The sequence below is a fragment of the Pristiophorus japonicus genome, unplaced genomic scaffold, assembly GCF_044704955.1.
Source record: "Pristiophorus japonicus isolate sPriJap1 unplaced genomic scaffold, sPriJap1.hap1 HAP1_SCAFFOLD_3159, whole genome shotgun sequence".
NCBI lineage: Eukaryota > Metazoa > Chordata > Chondrichthyes > Pristiophoridae > Pristiophorus > Pristiophorus japonicus.
In genome coordinates, this window is record NW_027252954.1 from 1 (window position 1) to 18,590 (window position 18,590).

The following is an 18,590-nucleotide window of genomic DNA, read 5'->3' on the forward strand; positions in this document are numbered from 1 at the left end:
GGGGGGGGCAGAGAGAGAGGGGGGGCGAGAGAGAGGGGGGGGGCAGAGAGAGAGGGGGGGGGCAGAGAGAGAGGGGGGGGCAGAGAGAGAGGGGGGGGCAGAGAGAGAGGGGGGGGCAGAGAGAGAGGGGGGGGCAGAGAGAGAGGGGGGGCAGAGAGAGAGGGGGGGGCAGAGAGAGAGGGGGGGGCAGAGAGAGAGGGGGGGGCAGAGAGAGAGGGGGGGGCAGAGAGAGAGGGGGGGGCAGAGAGAGAGGGGGGGGCAGAGAGAGAGGGGGGGGCAGAGAGAGAGGGGGGGGCAGAGAGAGAGGGGGGGGCAGAGAGAGAGGGGGGGCAGAGAGAGAGGGGGGGGCAGAGAGAGAGGGGGGGGCAGAGAGAGAGGGGGGGGCAGAGAGAGAGGGGGGGGCAGAGAGAGAGGGGGGGGCAGAGAGAGAGGGGGGGGCAGAGAGAGAGGGGGGGGCAGAGAGAGAGGGGGGGGGCAGAGAGAGAGGGGGGGGGCAGAGAGAGAGGGGGGGGGGCAGAGAGAGAGGGGGGGGGCCGAGAGAGAGGGGGGGGGGCCGAGAGAGAGAGGGGGGGGGCCGAGAGAGAGGGGGGGGGCCGAGAGAGAGGGGGGGGGCAGAGAGAGAGGGGGGGGGGCCAGAGAGAGAGGGGGGGGGCAGAGAGAGAGGGGGGGGGGCAGAGAGAGAGGGGGGGGCAGAGAGAGAGGGGGGGGGCAGAGAGAGAGGGGGGGGCAGAGAGAGAGGGGGGGGCAGAGAGAGAGGGGGGGGCAGAGAGAGAGGGGGGGGCAGAGAGAGAGGGGGGGGGCAGAGAGAGAGGGGGGGGCAGAGAGAGAGGGGGGGGGCAGAGAGAGAGGGGGGGGGCAGAGAGAGGGGGGGGGGCAGAGAGAGAGGGGGGGGGCAGAGAGAGAGGGGGGGGCAGAAAGACAAGACCTGCATTTATATAGCCCCTTTAACGACCACTTGACATCTCAAGGCGCTTTGCAGCCGGTGAAGTACTTTTGGAGTGTAGTCACTGTTGCAGTGTGGGAAACATGGCAGCCAATTTGCGCGCAGCAAGCTCCCACTATCAGCAATGTGATAATGACCAGATAATCTGTTTTATGTTATATTGATTGAGGGATAAATATTGGCCCCAGGACACCGGCGAGAACGCCCCTGCGGGGACTTGAGCACATAAATCTAGGCTGACACTCCCAGTACAGTACTGAGGGAGTGCCGCACTGTCGGAGGGGCAGTACTGAGGGAGTGCCGCACTGTCGGAGGGGCAGTACTGAGGGAGTGCCGCACTGTCGGAGGGGCAGTGCTGAGGGAGCCCCGCACTGTCGGAGGGGCGGTACTGAGGGAGTGCCGCACTGTCGGAGGGGCGGTACTGAGGGAGCGCCGCACTGTCGGAGGGGCGGTACTGAGGGAGCGCCGCACTGTCGGAGGGGCAGTACTGAGGGAGCGCCGCACTGTCGGAGGGGCAGTACTGAGGGAGCCCCGCACTGTCGGAGGGGCAGTACTGAGGGAGTGCCGCACTGTCGGAGGGGAGGTACTGAGGAAGTGCCGCACTGTCGGAGGGGCGGTACTGAGGGAGCCCCGCACTGTCGGAGGGGCAGTACTGAGGGAGCGCCGCACTGTCGGAGGGGCAGTACTGAGGGAGCCCCGCACTGTCGGAGGGGCAGTACTGAGGGAGTGCCGCACTGTCGGAGGGGAAGTACTGAGGAAGTGCCGCACTGTCGGAGGGGCGGTACTGAGGGAGCCCCGCACTGTCGGAGGGGCAGTACTGAGGGAGCCCCGCACTGTCGGAGGGGCAGTACTGAGGGAGCGCCGCACTGTCGGAGGGGCAGTACTGAGGGAGTGCCGCACTGTCGGAGGGGCAGTACTGAGGGAGCGCCGCACTTTCGGATGGGCAGTACTGATGGAGGCTGCACTGTCGGAGGGGCGGTGCCGAGGGAGCCCCGCACTGTCGGAGGGGCGGTGCCGAGGGAGCCCCGCACTGTCGGAGGGGCGGTGCCGAGGGAGCCCCGCACTGTCGGAGGGGCAGTACTGAGGGAGACCCGCACTGTCGGAGGGGCGGTACTGAGGGAGCGCCGCACTGTCGGAGGGGCGGTACTGAGGGAGCGCCGCACTGTCGGAGGGGCGGTACTGAGGGAGCGCCGCACTGTCGGAGGGGCAGTACTGAGGGAGCGCCGCACTGTCGGAGGGGCAGTACTGAGGGAGCCCCGCACTGTCGGAGGGGCAGTACTGAGGGAGTGCCGCACTGTCGGAGGGGAGGTACTGAGGAAGTGCCGCACTGTCGGAGGGGAGGTACTGAGGGAGCCCCGCACTGTCGGAGGGGCAGTACTGAGGGAGCGCCGCACTGTCGGAGGGGCAGTACTGAGGGAGCCCCGCACTGTCGGAGGGGCAGTACTGAGGGAGTGCCGCACTGTCGGAGGGGAAGTACTGAGGAAGTGCCGCACTGTCGGAGGGGCGGTACTGAGGGAGCCCCGCACTGTCGGAGGGGCAGTACTGAGGGAGCCCCGCACTGTCGGAGGGGCAGTACTGAGGGAGCGCCGCACTGTCGGAGGGGCAGTACTGAGGGAGTGCCGCACTGTCGGAGGGGCAGTACTGAGGGAGCGCCGCACTTTCGGATGGGCAGTACTGATGGAGGCTGCACTGTCGGAGGGGCGGTGCCGAGGGAGCCCCGCACTGTCGGAGGGGCGGTGCCGAGGGAGCCCCGCACTGTCGGAGGGGCAGTACTGAGGGAGCCCCGCAATGTCGGAGGGGCGGTGCCGAGGGAGCCCCGCACTGTCGGAGGGGCAGTACTGAGGGAGCGCCGCACTGTCGGAGGGGCGGTACCGAGGGATCGCCGCACTGTCGGAGGGGCAGTACCGAGGGAGCCCCGCACTGTCGGAGGGGCAGTACCGAGGGAGCCCCGCACTGTCGGAGGGGCAGCGCCGAGGGAGCCCCGCACTGTCGGAGGGGCGGTGCCGAGGGAGCGCCGCACTGTCGGAGGGGCGGTGCCGAGGGATCGCCGCACTGTCGGAGGGGCGGCGCCGAGGGAGCCCCGCACTGTCGGAGGGGCGGTACGAAGGGAGCCCCGCACGGTCGGAGGGGCGGTGCCGAGGGATCGCCGCACTGTCGGAGGGGCGGCGCCGAGGGAGCCCCGCACTGTCGGAGGGGCGGTACCGAGGGAGCCCCGCACTGTCGGAGGGGCAGCGCCGAGGGAGCCCCGCACTGTCGGAGGGGCGGTGCCGAGGGATCGCTGCACTGTCGGAGGGGCAGCGCCGAGGGAGCCCCGCACTGTCGGAGGGGCGGTACCGAGGGATCGCTGCACTGTCGGAGGGGCAGTACCGAGGGAGCCCCGCACTGTCGGAGGGGCAGCGCCGAGGGAGCCCCGCACTGTCGGAGGGGCGGTGCCGAGGGATCGCCGCACTGTCGGAGGGGCGGTGCCGAGGGATCGCTGCACTGTCGGAGGGGCAGCGCCGAGGGAGCCCCGCACTGTCGGAGGGGCGGTACCGAGGGAGCGCCGCACTGTCGGAGGGGCGGTACCGAGGGAGCGCCGCAATGTCGGAGGGAGAGCGGCGCTCCCTCAGTACTGTACTGAGAGTGTCAGCCTAGATTTATGTGCTCAAGTCCCCGTAGTGGGACTCGAACCCACAACCTTCTGACTCAGAGACGTGTGCGCTGCCCACTGAGCCACGGCTGACCCTGTAGATAGCCGATGGTCCCAGGACGGATTGGGAGGAAACGCGTGCAGAGTATACACCCCAGTGAAGACTACTTGACCGAATGGCCTGTTTCTTCGCTGTATATTCGATGTAATTCCTTGCGGCGTGATCCATACCCTTCGAAACCAGCGAATCCCCCTGTACATTTACTGTTACCCCCCGGGATAACAGAACAGGCGTGTCCCTTTCAGATGAATTGGCAGACTCACGGCCGGAGTTAGGATGAAAGCCAACAGACCAGAGAAAGTGGTTTTGCTTTTGGCTCCTGTTTGAAACCTGCTGGCTACAGCAAGCCGCCGGTCTTGATTCAGGGCCCACCGCGCCCAACGTCTAGACAGCGGCTCAACCCGCCAACCCGAGCGTCTGCAGAAAACTCCGCAAGCGGGAGAGGACACTCGGTTAGGTTACGAGGAGAAAGACGCCTAACGCTACACGGTATCATCATCGGCAGTCCCTCGCAATCGAGGAAGACTTGCTTCAACTCTAAACACGAGTCCTTAGGTGGCTGAACAGTCCAATACGGGGAGCCACAGTCCCTGTCACAGGTGGGACAGATAGACGTTGAGGGAAGGGGAGGGTGGGACTGGTTTGCCACACGCTCCTTCCGCTGCCTGCGCTTGGTTTCTGCACACTCTCGGCGACGAGACTCGAGGTGCTCAGCGCCCTCCCGGATGCACTTCCTCCACTTAGGGCGGACTGGTCTTTGGGCCCAGGGACTCCCAGGTGTCGGTGGGGATGTTGCACTTTATCAGGGAGGCTTTGAGGGTGGTCCCTTGTAACGTTTCCTCTGCCCACCTTTGGCTCGTTTGCCGTGAAGGAGTTCCGAGTAGAGCACTTGCTTTGGGGAGTCTCGTGTCTGGGGGAACCATGCGGACAATGTGGCCCTGAACCATGCGGACAATGTGGCCCTGCCCAGCGGAGCTGGTTGAGTGTGGTCAGTGCTTCGATGCTGGGGATGTTGGCCTGGTCGAGGACGCTAACGTTGGTGCGTCTGTCCTCCCAGGGGATTTGCAGGATCTTGCTGAGACATCGTTGGTGGTATTTCTCCAGCGACTTGAGGTGTCTACTGTACATGGTCCGTGTCTCTGAGCCATACAGGAGGGCGGGTATCACTACAGCCCTGAGCTTGGTGGTGGATTTGAGGGCCTGGTCTTCAAACACTCTTTTCCTCAGGCGGCCGAAGGCTGCACTGGCGCACTGGAGGCGGTGTTGGATCTCGTCGCCAATGTCTGCCCTTGTTGATAGGAGGCTCCCGAGGTATGGGAAATGGTCCACGTTGTCCAGGGCCGTGCCGTGGATCTTAATGACTGGGGGGCAGTGCTGTGTGACGGGATAAGCTTGGTGGAGGACCTTTGTCTTACGGCTGTTTAGTGTCCACCCCATGCTTTCGTACGCCTCGGTGAAGAGGTATATACACGGCACAGAAACAGGCCATTGGGCCCCTCGGGTTTATGCCCCCCTCCCCGCGAGCCTTCTCCCACCCCTCGGTCAGCGTGTCCTTCTATTCCTGTCCCTTGTGTGTTTAGCCAGCTTGCGTCAGCGGCTGCACAGGCCAGTGGTCCGCTCGGCAATGAGCTGAACCATTAACGGATCGCGGAACCGTACCGCGCGGGAGGCAGCCGCCACTCGGACCGTGCCGGCTCTTGCCGAAAGAGCCGGCCGATCGGTCTCACACCACACCATCGATCCCCCCACCCCCACCCCACAGGGCCCTGCAAATTCCTTCCCCAGCCGCGGGAGCCCTTGGATCTGGGAGGCAGCGACGTGCGTGACGAAGGCGCTCCGGTCCGCCAAGCGGCAAGCCCCATCGCCAGGCAAGACCCCCACACGTGTCTCCCGCGCTGAGGGGGTGGGGCAATAGGCCGGAAAGCAGGCTATTCAACCGTGGAAGGCGTCTTGGATTTCCCCGCTCTCGCCCCGATGTGCTCACACTATCCCGGCGGGAAGCGATCGGGAGCGACACCTCCTCTCTCTCTTTCTCTCGGAACAAATAACCCAACTCAGCCACACAAGATGGGGAATGGGAGCGGGGACGTCCTAGGGCCATTGAGCGAGGGGAGCTTGCAACACCCGCCCACAAATATTTACTCGAACAGCATTTAGCAGCACACAGAAAGACATCGCCGCCGCCACCCCCTGCCTCTCCACCCTCCCCTCGCGGCCCAGACCGAGGAAGAAACAGAAAGAGAGAGAGAATCGTGCCCCACTCACGTCGCTGAACTCCAGGGGCAGGATCTCGGTGGGCTGCAGGTCAGCAGCGCTCAGGTAGAGGTCAGCGGGGCCGCTATCCAGCTGCTCGGAAGCGGAGTAGGTCCTCTCCGGCCGGTAGGTCTGCGGGGGCACCTGGAGGTGGAGGGGGCAGCAGGGCTCCTCGGACAGGCTGACCGACACCGGCTTGGTGCAGGGCACTTCCTTCACCCCGCCACAGGCCTTGAACATCACCTGGCCCGGGTCCTGGCAGATGTCTGCAAGAGGCGTCAAGGAGAACAGGCGCCCTTATCCACGAACCCGCGGACAACTCCGACAGCATTCCAGACAGGTTTGCAAGGCTTCATCCACAGACAGGGGGGGGCAGGACTGGGATACAGGTACCCAGAGGGAGGGACAGGACTGGGGTACAGGTACAGAGGGAGGGACAGGACTGGGGTACAGGTACACAGAGGGAGGGACAGGACTGGAGTACAGGTACACAGAGGGAGGGACAGGACTGGGGTACAGGTACACAGAGGGAGGGACAGGACTGGGGTACAGGTACACAGAGGGAGGGACAGGACTGGGGCACAGGTACACAGAGGGAGGGACAGGACTGGGGTACAGGTACACAGAGGGAGGGACAGGACTGGGGTACAGGTACAGAGGGAGGGACAGGACTGGGGTACAGGTACACAGAGGGAGGGACAGGACTGGAGTACAGGTACCCAGAGGGAGGGACAGGACTGGGGTACAGGTACACAGAGGGACAGGACTGGGGTACAGGTACACAGAGGGAGGGACAGGACTGGGGTACAGGTACACAGAGGGAGGGACAGGACTGGAGTACAGGTACCCAGAGGGAGGGACAGGACTGGGGTACAGGTACACAGAGAGACAGGACTGGGGCACAGGTACACAGAGGGAGGGACAGGACTGGGGCACAGGTACACAGAGGGAGGGACAGGACTGGGGTACAGGTACACAGAGGGAGGGACAGGACTGGGTTACAGGTACACAGAGGGACAGGATTGGGGCACAGGTACACAGAGGGAGGGACAGGACTGGGTTACAGGTACACAGAGGGACAGGATTGGGGCACAGGTACACAGAGGGAGGGACAGGACTGGGGTACAGGTACACAGAGGGAGGGACAGGATTGGGGTACAGGTACACAGAGGGACAGGATTGGGGCACAGGTACACAGAGGGAGGGACAGGACTGGGGTACAGGTACACAGAGGGAGGGACAAGACTGGGGTACAGGTACACAGAGGGAGGGACAATACTGGGGTACAGGTACACAGAGGGAGGGACAGGACTGGGGTACAGGTACACAGAGGGAGGGACAGGACTGGGGTACAGGTACACAGAGGGAGGGACAAGACTGGGGTGCAGGTACACAGAGGGAGGGACAATACTGGGGTACAGGTACACAGAGGGAGGGACAGGACTGGGTTACAGGTACACAGAGGGACAGGATTGGGGTACAGGTACACAGAGGGACAGGACTGGGGCACAGGTACACAGAGGGAGGGACAGGACTGGGGCACAGGTACACAGAGGGAGGGACAGGACTGGGGTACAGGTACACAGAGGGAGGGACAGGACTGGGGTACAGGTACACAGAGGGACAGGACTGGGGCACAGGTACACAGAGGGACAGGACTGGGGCACAGGTACACAGAGGGACAGGACTGGGGCACAGGTACACAGAGGGACAGGACAGGACTGGGGCACAGGAACCAGAGGGACAGGACAGGACTGGGGCACAGGTACACAGAGGGAGGGACAGGACTGGGGCACAGGTACACAGAGCGAGGGACAGGACTGGGGCACAGGTACACAGAGGGACAGGACTGGGGCACAGGTACACAGAGGGACAGGACTGGGGCACAGGTACACAGAGGGACAGGACAGGACTGGGGCACAGGAACCAGAGGGACAGGACAGGACTGGGGCACAGGTACACAGAGGGAGGGACAGGACTGGGGCACAGGTACACAGAGCGAGGGACAGGACTGGGGTACAGGTACACAGAGCGAGGGACAGGACTGGGATACAGGTACACAGAGGGACAGGACTGGGGTACAGGTACACAGAGGGACAGGACTGGGGTACAGGTACACAGAGGGAGGAACAGGACTGGGGTACAGGTACACAGAGGGAGGGACAGGACTGGGGTACAGGTACACAGAGGGAGGGACAGGACTGGGGTACAGGTACACAGAGCGACAGGACTGGGGTACAGGTACACAGAGGGAGGGACAGGACTGGGGTACAGGTACACAGAGGGACAGGACTGGGGCACAGGTACACAGAGGGACAGGACTGGGGTACAGGTACACAGAGGGAGGGACAGGAATAGGGCACAGGTACACAGAGGGAGGGATAGGACTGGGGTACAGGTACACAGAGGGAGGGACTGGGGTACAGGTACACAGAGGGACAGGACTGGGGTACAGGTACACAGAGGGAGGGACTGGGGTACAGGTACACAGAGGGAGGGACAGGACTGGGGTACAGGTACACAGAGGGAGGGACAGGACTGGGGTACAGGTACACAGAGGGACAGGACTGGGGTACAGGTACACAGAGGGAGGGACAGGACTGGGGTACAGGTACACAGAGGGACAGAACTGGGGTACAGGTACACAGAGGGACAGGACTGGGGCACAGGTACACAGAGGGACAGGACTGGGGCACAGGTACACAGAGGGACAGGACTGGGGTACAGGTACACAGAGGGAGGGACTGGGGTACAGGTACACAGAGGGGCAGGACTGGGGCACAGGTACACAGAGGGAGGGACAGGACTGGGGTACAGGTACACAGAGGGACAGGACTGGGGTACAGGTGCACAGAGGGACAGGACCGGGGTACAGGTACACAGAGGGACAGGACTGGGGTACAGGTACACAGAGGGACAGGACTGGGGTACAGGTACACAGAGGGAGGGACTGGGGTACAGGTACACAGAGGGACAGGACTGGGGTACAGGTACACAGAGGGAGGGACAGGACTGGGGTACAGGTACACAGAGGGACAGGACTGGGGTACAGGTACACAGAGGGAGGGACAGGAATGGGGCACAGGTACACAGAGGGAGGGACAGGACTGGGGTACAGGTACACAGAGGGACAGGACTGGGGTACAAGTACACAGAGGGACAGGACTGGGGAACAGGTACACAGAGGGAGGGACAGGACTGGGGTACAGATACACAGAGGGACAGGACTGGGGTACAGGTACACAGAGGGACAGGACTGGGGTACAGGTACACAGAGGGGCAGGACTGGGTTACAAGTACACAGAGGGAGGGACAGGAATGGGGCACAGGTACACAGAGGGACAGGACTGGGGAACAGGTACACAGAGGGAGGGACTGGACTGGGGTACAGGTACACAGAGGGACAGGACTGGGGTACAGGTACACAGAGGGGCAGGACTGGGTTACAAGTACACAGAGGGAGGGACAGGACTGGGGTACAGGTACAAAGAGGGAGGGACAGGAATGGGGCACAGGTACACAGAGGGAGGGACAGGACTGGGGTACAGGTACACAGAGGGACAGGACTGGGGTACAGGTACACAGAGGGAGGGACAGGACTGGGGTACAGGTACACAGAGGGACAGGACTGGGGTACAGGTACACAGAGGGAGGGACAGGAATGGGGCACAGGTACACAGAGGGACAGGACTGGGGAACAGGTACACAGAGGGAGGGACTGGACTGGGGTACAGGTACACAGAGGGACAGGACTGGGGTACAGGTACACAGAGGGACAGGACTGGGGAACAGGTACACAGAGGGAGGGACTGGATTGGGGTACAGGTACACAGAGGGACAGGACTGGGGAACAGGTACACAGAGGGGCAGGACTGGGTTACAAGTACACAGAGGGAGGGACAGGACTGGGGTACAGGTACACAGAGGGACAGGACTGGGGAACAGGTACACAGAGGGAGGGACAGGACTGGGGTACAGGTACACAGAGGGACAGGACTGGGGTACAGGTACACAGAGGGGCAGGACTGGGTTACAGGTACACAGAGGGACAGGACTGGGGTACAGGTACACAGAGGGAGGGACAGGACTGGGGTACAGGTACACAGAGGGAGGGACAGGACTGGGGTACAGGTACACAGAGGGAGGGACAGGACTGGGGTACAGGTACACAGAGAGAGGGACAGGACTGGGGTACAGGTACACAGAGGGAGGGACAGGATTGGGGTACAGGTACAGAGGGAGGGACAGGACTGGGGTACAGGTACACAGAGGGAGGGACAGGACTGGGGTACAGGTACACAGAGGGGGGTACAGGTACACAGAGGGAGGGACTGGACTGGGGTACAGGTACACAGAGGGACAGGACTGGGGTACAGGTACCCAGAGGGAGGGACAGGACTGGGGTACAGGTACAGAGGGAGGGACAGGACTGGGGTACAGGTACACAGAGGGAGGGACAGGACTGGAGTACAGGTACACAGAGGGAGGGACAGGACTGGGGTACAGGTACACAGAGGGACAGGACTGGGGTACAGGTACACAGAGGGAGGGACAGGACTGGGGTACAGGTACACAGAGGGAGGGACAGGACTGGGGCACAGGTACACAGAGGGAGGGACAGGACTGGGGTACAGGTACACAGAGGGAGGGACAGGACTGGGGTACAGGTACAGAGGGAGGGACAGGACTGGAGTACAGGTACCCAGAGGGAGGGACAGGACTGGGGTACAGGTACACAGAGAGACAGGACTGGGGCACAGGTACACAGAGGGTGGGACAGGACTGGGGCACAGGTACACAGAGGGAGGGACAGGACTGGGGTACAGGTACACAGAGGGAGGGACAGGACTGGGTTACAGGTACACAGAGGGACAGGATTGGGGCACAGGTACACAGAGGGAGGGACAGGACTGGGTTACAGGTACACAGAGGGACAGGATTGGGGCACAGGTACACAGAGGGAGGGACAGGATTGGGGTACAGGTACACAGAGGGACAGGATTGGGGCACAGGTACACAGAGGGAGGGACAGGACTGGGGTACAGGTACACAGAGGGAGGGACAAGACTGGGGTACAGGTACACAGAGGGAGGGACAATACTGGGGTACAGGTACACAGAGGGAGGGACAGGACTGGGGTACAGGTACACAGAGGGAGGGACAGGACTGGGGTACAGGTACACAGAGGGAGGGACAAGACTGGGGTGCAGGTACACAGAGGGAGGGACAATACTGGGGTACAGGTACACAGAGGGAGGGACAGGACTGGGTTACAGGTACACAGAGGGACAGGATTGGGGTACAGGTACACAGAGGGACAGGACTGGGGCACAGGTACACAGAGGGAGGGACAGGACTGGGGCACAGGTACACAGAGGGAGGGACAGGACTGGGGTACACGTACACAGAGGGAGGGACAGGACTGGGGTACAGGTACACAGAGGGACAGGACTGGGGCACAGGTACACAGAGGGACAGGACTGGGGCACAGGTACACAGAGGGACAGGACTGGGGCACAGGTACACAGAGGGACAGGACAGGACTGGGGCACAGGAACCAGAGGGACAGGACAGGACTGGGGCACAGGTACACAGAGGGAGGGACAGGACTGGGGCACAGGTACACAGAGCGAGGGACAGGACTGGGGTACAGGTACACAGAGCGAGGGACAGGACTGGGATACAGGTACACAGAGGGACAGGACTGGGGTACAGGTACACAGAGGGACAGGACTGGGGTACAGGTACACAGAGGGAGGAACAGGACTGGGGTACAGGTACACAGAGGGAGGGACAGGACTGGGGTACAGGTACACAGAGGGAGGGACAGGACTGGGGTACAGGTACACAGAGCGACAGGACTGGGGTACAGGTACACAGAGGGAGGGACAGGACTGGGGTACAGGTACACAGAGGGACAGGACTGGGGCACAGGTACACAGAGGGACAGGACTGGGGTACAGGTACACAGAGGGAGGGACAGGAATAGGGCACAGGTACACAGAGGGAGGGATAGGACTGGGGTACAGGTACACAGAGGGAGGGACTGGGGTACAGGTACACAGAGGGACAGGACTGGGGTACAGGTACACAGAGGGAGGGACTGGGGTACAGGTACACAGAGGGAGGGACAGGACTGGGGTACAGGTACACAGAGGGAGGGACAGGACTGGGGTACAGGTACACAGAGGGACAGGACTGGGGTACAGGTACACAGAGGGAGGGACAGGACTGGGGTACAGGTACACAGAGGGACAGAACTGGGGTACAGGTACACAGAGGGACAGGACTGGGGCACAGGTACACAGAGGGACAGGACTGGGGCACAGGTACACAGAGGGACAGGACTGGGGTACAGGTACACAGAGGGAGGGACTGGGGTACAGGTACAGAGGGGCAGGACTGGGGCACAGGTACACAGAGGGAGGGACAGGACTGGGGTACAGGTACACAGAGGGACAGGACTGGGGTACAGGTGCACAGAGGGACAGGACCGGGGTACAGGTACACAGAGGGACAGGACTGGGGTACAGGTACACAGAGGGACAGGACTGGGGTACAGGTACACAGAGGGAGGGACTGGGGTACAGGTACACAGAGGGACAGGACTGGGGTACAGGTACACAGAGGGAGGGACAGGACTGGGGTACAGGTACACAGAGGGACAGGACTGGGGTACAGGTACACAGAGGGAGGGACAGGAATGGGGCACAGGTACACAGAGGGAGGGACAGGACTGGGGTACAGGTACACAGAGGGACAGGACTGGGGTACAAGTACACAGAGGGACAGGACTGGGGAACAGGTACACAGAGGGAGGGACAGGACTGGGGTACAGATACACAGAGGGACAGGACTGGGGTACAGGTACACAGAGGGACAGGACTGGGGTACAGGTACACAGAGGGGCAGGACTGGGTTACAAGTACACAGAGGGAGGGACAGGACTGGGGTACAGGTACAAAGAGGGAGGGACAGGAATGGGGCACAGGTACACAGAGGGAGGGACTGTATTGGGGTACAGGTACACAGAGGGACAGGACTGGGGAACAGGTACACAGAGGGAGGGACAGGACTGGGGTACAGGTACACAGAGGGACAGGACTGGGGTACAGGTACACAGAGGGACAGGACTGGGGTACAGGTACACAGAGGGAGGGACAGGACTGGGGTACAGGTACACAGAGGGACAGGACTGGGGTACAGGTACACAGAGGGAGGGACAGGAATGGGGCACAGGTACACAGAGGGACAGGACTGGGGAACAGGTACACAGAGGGAGGGACTGGACTGGGGTACAGGTACAAAGAGGGAGGGACAGGAATGGGGCACAGGTACACAGAGGGAGGGACTGTATTGGGGTACAGGTACACAGAGGGACAGGACTGGGGAACAGGTACACAGAGGGAGGGACAGGACTGGGGTACAGGTACACAGAGGGACAGGACTGGGGTACAGGTACACAGAGGGACAGGACTGGGGTACAGGTACACAGAGGGAGGGACAGGACTGGGGTACAGGTACACAGAGGGACAGGACTGGGGTACAGGTACACAGAGGGAGGGACAGGAATGGGGCACAGGTACACAGAGGGACAGGACTGGGGAACAGGTACACAGAGGGAGGGACTGGACTGGGGTACAGGTACACAGAGGGACAGGACTGGGGTACAGGTACACAGAGGGACAGGACTGGGGAACAAGTACACAGAGGGAGGGACTGTATTGGGGTACAGGTACACAGAGGGACAGGACTGGGGAACAGGTACACAGAGGGAGGGACAGGACTGGGGTACAGGTACACAGAGGGACAGGACTGGGGTACAGGTACACAGAGGGGCAGGACTGGGTTACAAGTACACAGAGGGAGGGACAGGACTGGGGTACAGGTACACAGAGGGACAGGACTGGGGAACAGGTACACAGAGGGAGGGACAGGACTGGGGTACAGGTACACAGAGGGACAGGACTGGGGTACAGGTACACAGAGGGGCAGGACTGGGTTACAGGTACACAGAGGGACAGGACTGGGGTACAGGTACACAGAGGGAGGGACAGGACTGGGGTACAGGTACACAGAGGGAGGGACAGGACTGGGGTACAGGTACACAGAGGGAGGGACAGGACTGGGGTACAGGTACACAGAGGGAGGGACAGGACTGGGGTACAGGTACACAGAGGGAGGGACAGGATTGGGGTACAGGTACAGAGGGAGGGACAGGACTGGGGTACAGGTACACAGAGGGAGGGACAGGACTGGGGTACAGGTACACAGAGGGGGGTACAGGTACACAGAGGGAGGGACTGGACTGGGGTACAGGTACACAGAGGGACAGGACTGGGGTACAGGTACACAGAGGGAGGGACAGGACTGGGGTACAGGTACACAGAGGGAGGGACAGGACTGGGGTACAGGTACACAGAGGGAGGGACAGGACTGGGGTACAGGTACACAGAGGGAGGGACAGGACTGGGGTACAGGTACACAGAGGGAGGGACAGGATTGGGGTACAGGTACACAGAGGGAGGGACAGGACTGGGGTACAGGTACACAGAGGGAGGGACAGGACTGGGGTACAGGTACACAGAGGGAGGGACAGGATTGGGGTACAGGTACACAGAGGGAGGGACAGGACTGGGGTACAGGTACACAGAGGGAGGGACAGGACTGGGGTACAGGTACACAGAGGGGGGTACAGGTACACAGAGGGAGGGACAGGACTGGGGTACAGGTACACAGAGGGAGGGACAGGACTGGGGTACAGGTACACAGAGGGGCAGGACTGGGTTACAAGTACACAGAGGGAGGGACAGGACTGGGGTACAGGTACACAGAGGGACAGGACTGGGGTACAGGTACACAGAGGGAGGGACTGGACTGGGGTACAGGTACACAGAGGGACAGGACTGGGGAACAGGTACACAGAGGGAGGGACAGGACTGGGGTACAGGTACACAGAGGGACAGGACTGGGGTACAGGTACACAGAGGGAGGGACTGGACTGGGGTACAGGTACACAGAGGGGGGTACAGGTACACAGAGGGAGGGACTGGACTGGGGTACAGGTTCACAAACACTGGAACGAACCCCCACCACCGTCTCACTAAAGCGACGATGCTTCACCTGCCCGCCCACTTGTGCTGCAGACAGAGACTGCCTCAGTCAGGATTACCAAAAGATATCTGCACGGACTGAAGAGCAGATCCACCACACTCCGACCCGTGGAAAAAGAAAGGATACGGGAAAGGCAGTGTCGGCTCATCGGGAGGGAGACACCGGAGCAGCGAGCCCCCTCGGTAACCACGGTGCATCTCTGGGCAGCACGGGCAGAGGCCAAGAGTGCCTGTCGAGAGGGGAAAACCGTCCATCAATTAACTGTGCCGTGTTAGACTGGAGCACCTCCCAGAGAGGTAACGGTGCCCGTGGGAATGATCGATTACCGTCAACGGCTGCCCGGCTTGTACTGAGCACACGCGCGCAGGCACCGTTAGTGTTCCACTCCACATTTCAGCCCAAGAATCCGCACTGTCGGAGGGGCAGTACTGAGGGAGTGCCGCACTGTCGGAGGGGCAGTGCTGAGGGAGTGCCGCACTGTCGGAGGGGCAGTGCTGAGGGAGTGCCGCACTGTCGGAGGGGCAGTGCTGAGGGAGTGCCGCACTGTCGGAGGGGCAGTCCTGAGGGAGTGCCGCACTGTCGGAGGGGCAGTACTGAGGGAGTGCCGCACTGTCGGAGGGACAGTACTGAGGGAGTGCCGCACTGTCGGAGGGACAGTACTGAGGGAGCGCCGCACTGTCGGAGGGGCAGTACTGAGGGAGTGCCGCACTGTCGGAGGGGCAGTACTGAGGGAGTGCCGCACTGTCGGAGGGGCAGTACTGAGGGAGTGCCTCACTGTCGGAGGGGCAGTACTGAGGGAGCGCCGCACTGTCGGAGGGGCAGTACTGAGGGAGTGCCGCACTGTCGGAGGGGCAGTACTGAGGGAGTGCCGCACTGTCGGAGGGGCAGTACTGAGGGAGTGCCTCACTGTCGGAGGGGCAGTACTGAGGGAGCGTCGCACTGTCGGAGGGGCGGTACTGAGGGAGCGCCGCACTGTCGGAGGGGCAGTACTGAGGGAGCGGCGCGCTGTCGGAGGGGCGGTACTGAGGGAGTGCCGCACTGTCGGAGGGGCAGTACTGAGGGAGTGCCGCACTGACGGAGGGGCGGTACTGAGGGAGTGCTGCACAGTCGGAGGGTGAGATCAATATATTTTTGGACTCTAAGAATAGGGCAGGAAAGTGGAGTTGAGGTCGAAGATCAGCAAAGATCGAGGGGACGAATGGCCTACTCCTGCACCTAATGTTGTGGTTAATTGCTCTAACCTGAGGGACCACACACATACACCGTTACCTGTGCCCACCCCGTCACTTATCACCCCCCCCCCTCGTTACCTGCTGCGCGGACCCCTCAGTCGCCAGCACCCGCCGCTCCTTCAGCTGACGATGCAGGAGCGCCTCTACACCGTACCGCTTCCGGTAACGCCGCAATGCCTTCAGCTTCCGCAGGTCCACCCGCTCTTTGGAAGAGGTGGCCTCCGGCCCGGTCAGTAAACTGCTCCCTAAACCGGGGTGGGAAGGTGCGAGAGAGAGAACGAGAGAGAGATGGACAGGGTGAGAGAGAGAGGGGGGGGGCAGGGGGAGAGAGAGCGGGGGGCAGGGGGAGAGAGAGAGGGGGGGCAGGGGGAGAGAGAGAGGGGGACGGGGGAGAGAGAGAGGGGGGCAGGGGGAGAGAGAGAGGTGGGCAGGGGGAGAGAGAGAGGGGGACAGGGGGAGAGAGAGAGGGGGACAGGGGGAGAGAGAGAGGGGGACAGGGGGAGAGAGAGAGGGGGACAGGGGGAAGAGAGAGAGGGGGGGCAGGGGGAGAGAGAGAGGGGGGCAGGGGGAGAGAGAGAGGGGGGCAGGGGGAGAGAGAGAGGGGGGCAGGGGGAGAGAGAGAGGGGGGCAGGGGGAGAGAGAGAGGGGGGCAGGGGGAGAGAGAGAGGGGGGCAGGGGGAGAGAGAGAGGGGGGCAGGGGGAGAGAGAGAGGGGGACAGGGGGAGAGAGAGAGGGGGACAGGGGAGAGAGAGAGGGGGACAGGGGGAGAGAGAGAGGGGGACAGGGGGGAGAGAGAGAGGGGGACAGGGGGAGAGAGAGAGGGGGACAGGGGAGAGAGAGAGAGGGGGACAGGGGGAGAGAGAGAGGGGGACAGGGGGAGAGAGAGAGGGGGACAGGGGGAGAGAGAGAGGGGGACAGGGGGAGAGAGAGAGGGGGACAGGGGGAGAGAGAGAGGGGGACAGGGGGAGAGAGAGAGGGGGACAGGGGGAGAGAGAGAGGGGGACAGGGGGAGAGAGAGAGGGGGACAGGGGGAGAGAGAGAGGGGGACAGGGGGAGAGAGAGAGGGGGACAGGGGGAGAGAGAGAGGAGGACAGGGGGAGAGAGAGAGGGGGACAGGGGGAGAGAGAGAGGGGGACAGGGGGAGAGAGAGAGGGGGACAGGGGGAGAGAGAGAGGGGGACAGGGGAGAGAGAGAGGGGGACAGGGGGAGAGAGAGAGGGGGACAGGGGGAGAGAGCGAGGGGACAGGGGGAGAAGCGAGGGGGACAGGGGGAGAGAGCGAGGGGGCAGGGGGAGAGAGAGAGGGGGGCAGGGGGAGAGAGAGAGGGGGGCAGGGGGAGAGAGAGAGGGGGGCAGGGGGAGAGAGAGAGGGGGGCAGGGGGAGAGAGAGAGGGGGGCAGGGGGAGAGAGAGAGGGGGGCAGGGGGAGAGAGAGAGGGGGGCAGGGGGAGAGAGAGAGGGGGGGCAGGGGGAGAGAGGGGGGCAGGGGGAGAGAGAGGGGGGCAGGGGAGAGAGAGGGGGGCAGGGGGAGAGAGAGAGGGGGGCAGGGGGAGAGAGAGAGGGGGGCAGGGGGAGAGAGAGAGGGGGGCAGGGGAGAGAGGGGGGCAGGGGGAGAGAGAGAGGGGGCAGGGGGAGAGAGAGGGGGCAGGGGAGAGAGAGAGGGGGGCAGGGGGAGAGAGAGAGGGGGGCAGGGGGAGAGAGAGAGGGGGGCAGGGGGAGAGAGAGAGGGGGGCAGGGGGAGAGAGAGAGGGGCAGGGGGAGAGAGAGAGGGGCAGGGGGAGAGAGAGAGAGGGGCAGGGGGAGAGAGCGAGGGGGGCAGGGGGAGAGAGAGCGAGGGGGCAGGGGGAGAGAGAGCGAGGGGGGCAGGGGGAGAGAGCGAGGGGGGCAGGGGGAGAGAGCGAGGGGGGCAGGGGGAGAGAGAGCGAGGGGGGCAGGGGGAGAGAGAGCGAGGGGGGCAGGGGGAGAGAGAGCGAGGGGGGGCAGGGGAGAGAGAGCGAGGGGGCAGGGGGGAGAGAGCGAGGGGGGCAGGGGGAGAGAGCGAGGGGGGCAGGGGGAGAGAGCGAGGGGGGCAGGGGGAGAGAGCGAGGGGGGCAGGGGGAGAGAGCGAGAGGGCGAGGCGAGGGGGAGAGAGCGAGGGGGAGAGAGCGAGGGGGAGAGAGCGAGGGGGAGAGGGGAGAGACGAGGGGGAGGGGGAGAGAGCGAGGGGGAGAGGGGAGAGAGCGAGGGGGAGAGGGGGAGAGAGCGAGGGGGAGAGAGCGAGGGGAGAGGGGGAGAGAGCGAGGGGAGGGGAGAGAGCGAGGGGGGAGAGAGCGAGGGGGAGGAGCGAGGGGGAGAGGGGGAGAGAGCGAGGGGGAGAGGGGG

The 18,590-nt window shown here is 63.2% G+C and overlaps 1 protein-coding gene and 1 non-coding gene across 2 annotated transcripts; both read right to left on the bottom strand.

The window, feature by feature from the left end:
- Window positions 1–3,863: 3,863 nt before the first annotated feature.
- LOC139249514 (small nucleolar RNA SNORA2/SNORA34 family) lies at window positions 3,864–4,004 on the bottom strand. Its single transcript, XR_011591193.1, has one exon. It is a non-coding gene; the product is annotated as a small nucleolar RNA SNORA2/SNORA34 family (small nucleolar RNA).
- A 1,894-nt stretch (window positions 4,005–5,898) lies between these two features.
- Window positions 5,899–16,477, bottom strand: kansl2 (KAT8 regulatory NSL complex subunit 2; the record flags this gene model as incomplete). Its single annotated transcript, XM_070872439.1, has 3 exons — window positions 5,899–6,152; window positions 15,127–15,229; window positions 16,311–16,477. Coding segments are annotated over 3 exons (524 nt in total), but the record flags the coding sequence as incomplete, so codon positions are not given.
- Window positions 16,478–18,590: the final 2,113 nt, after the last annotated feature.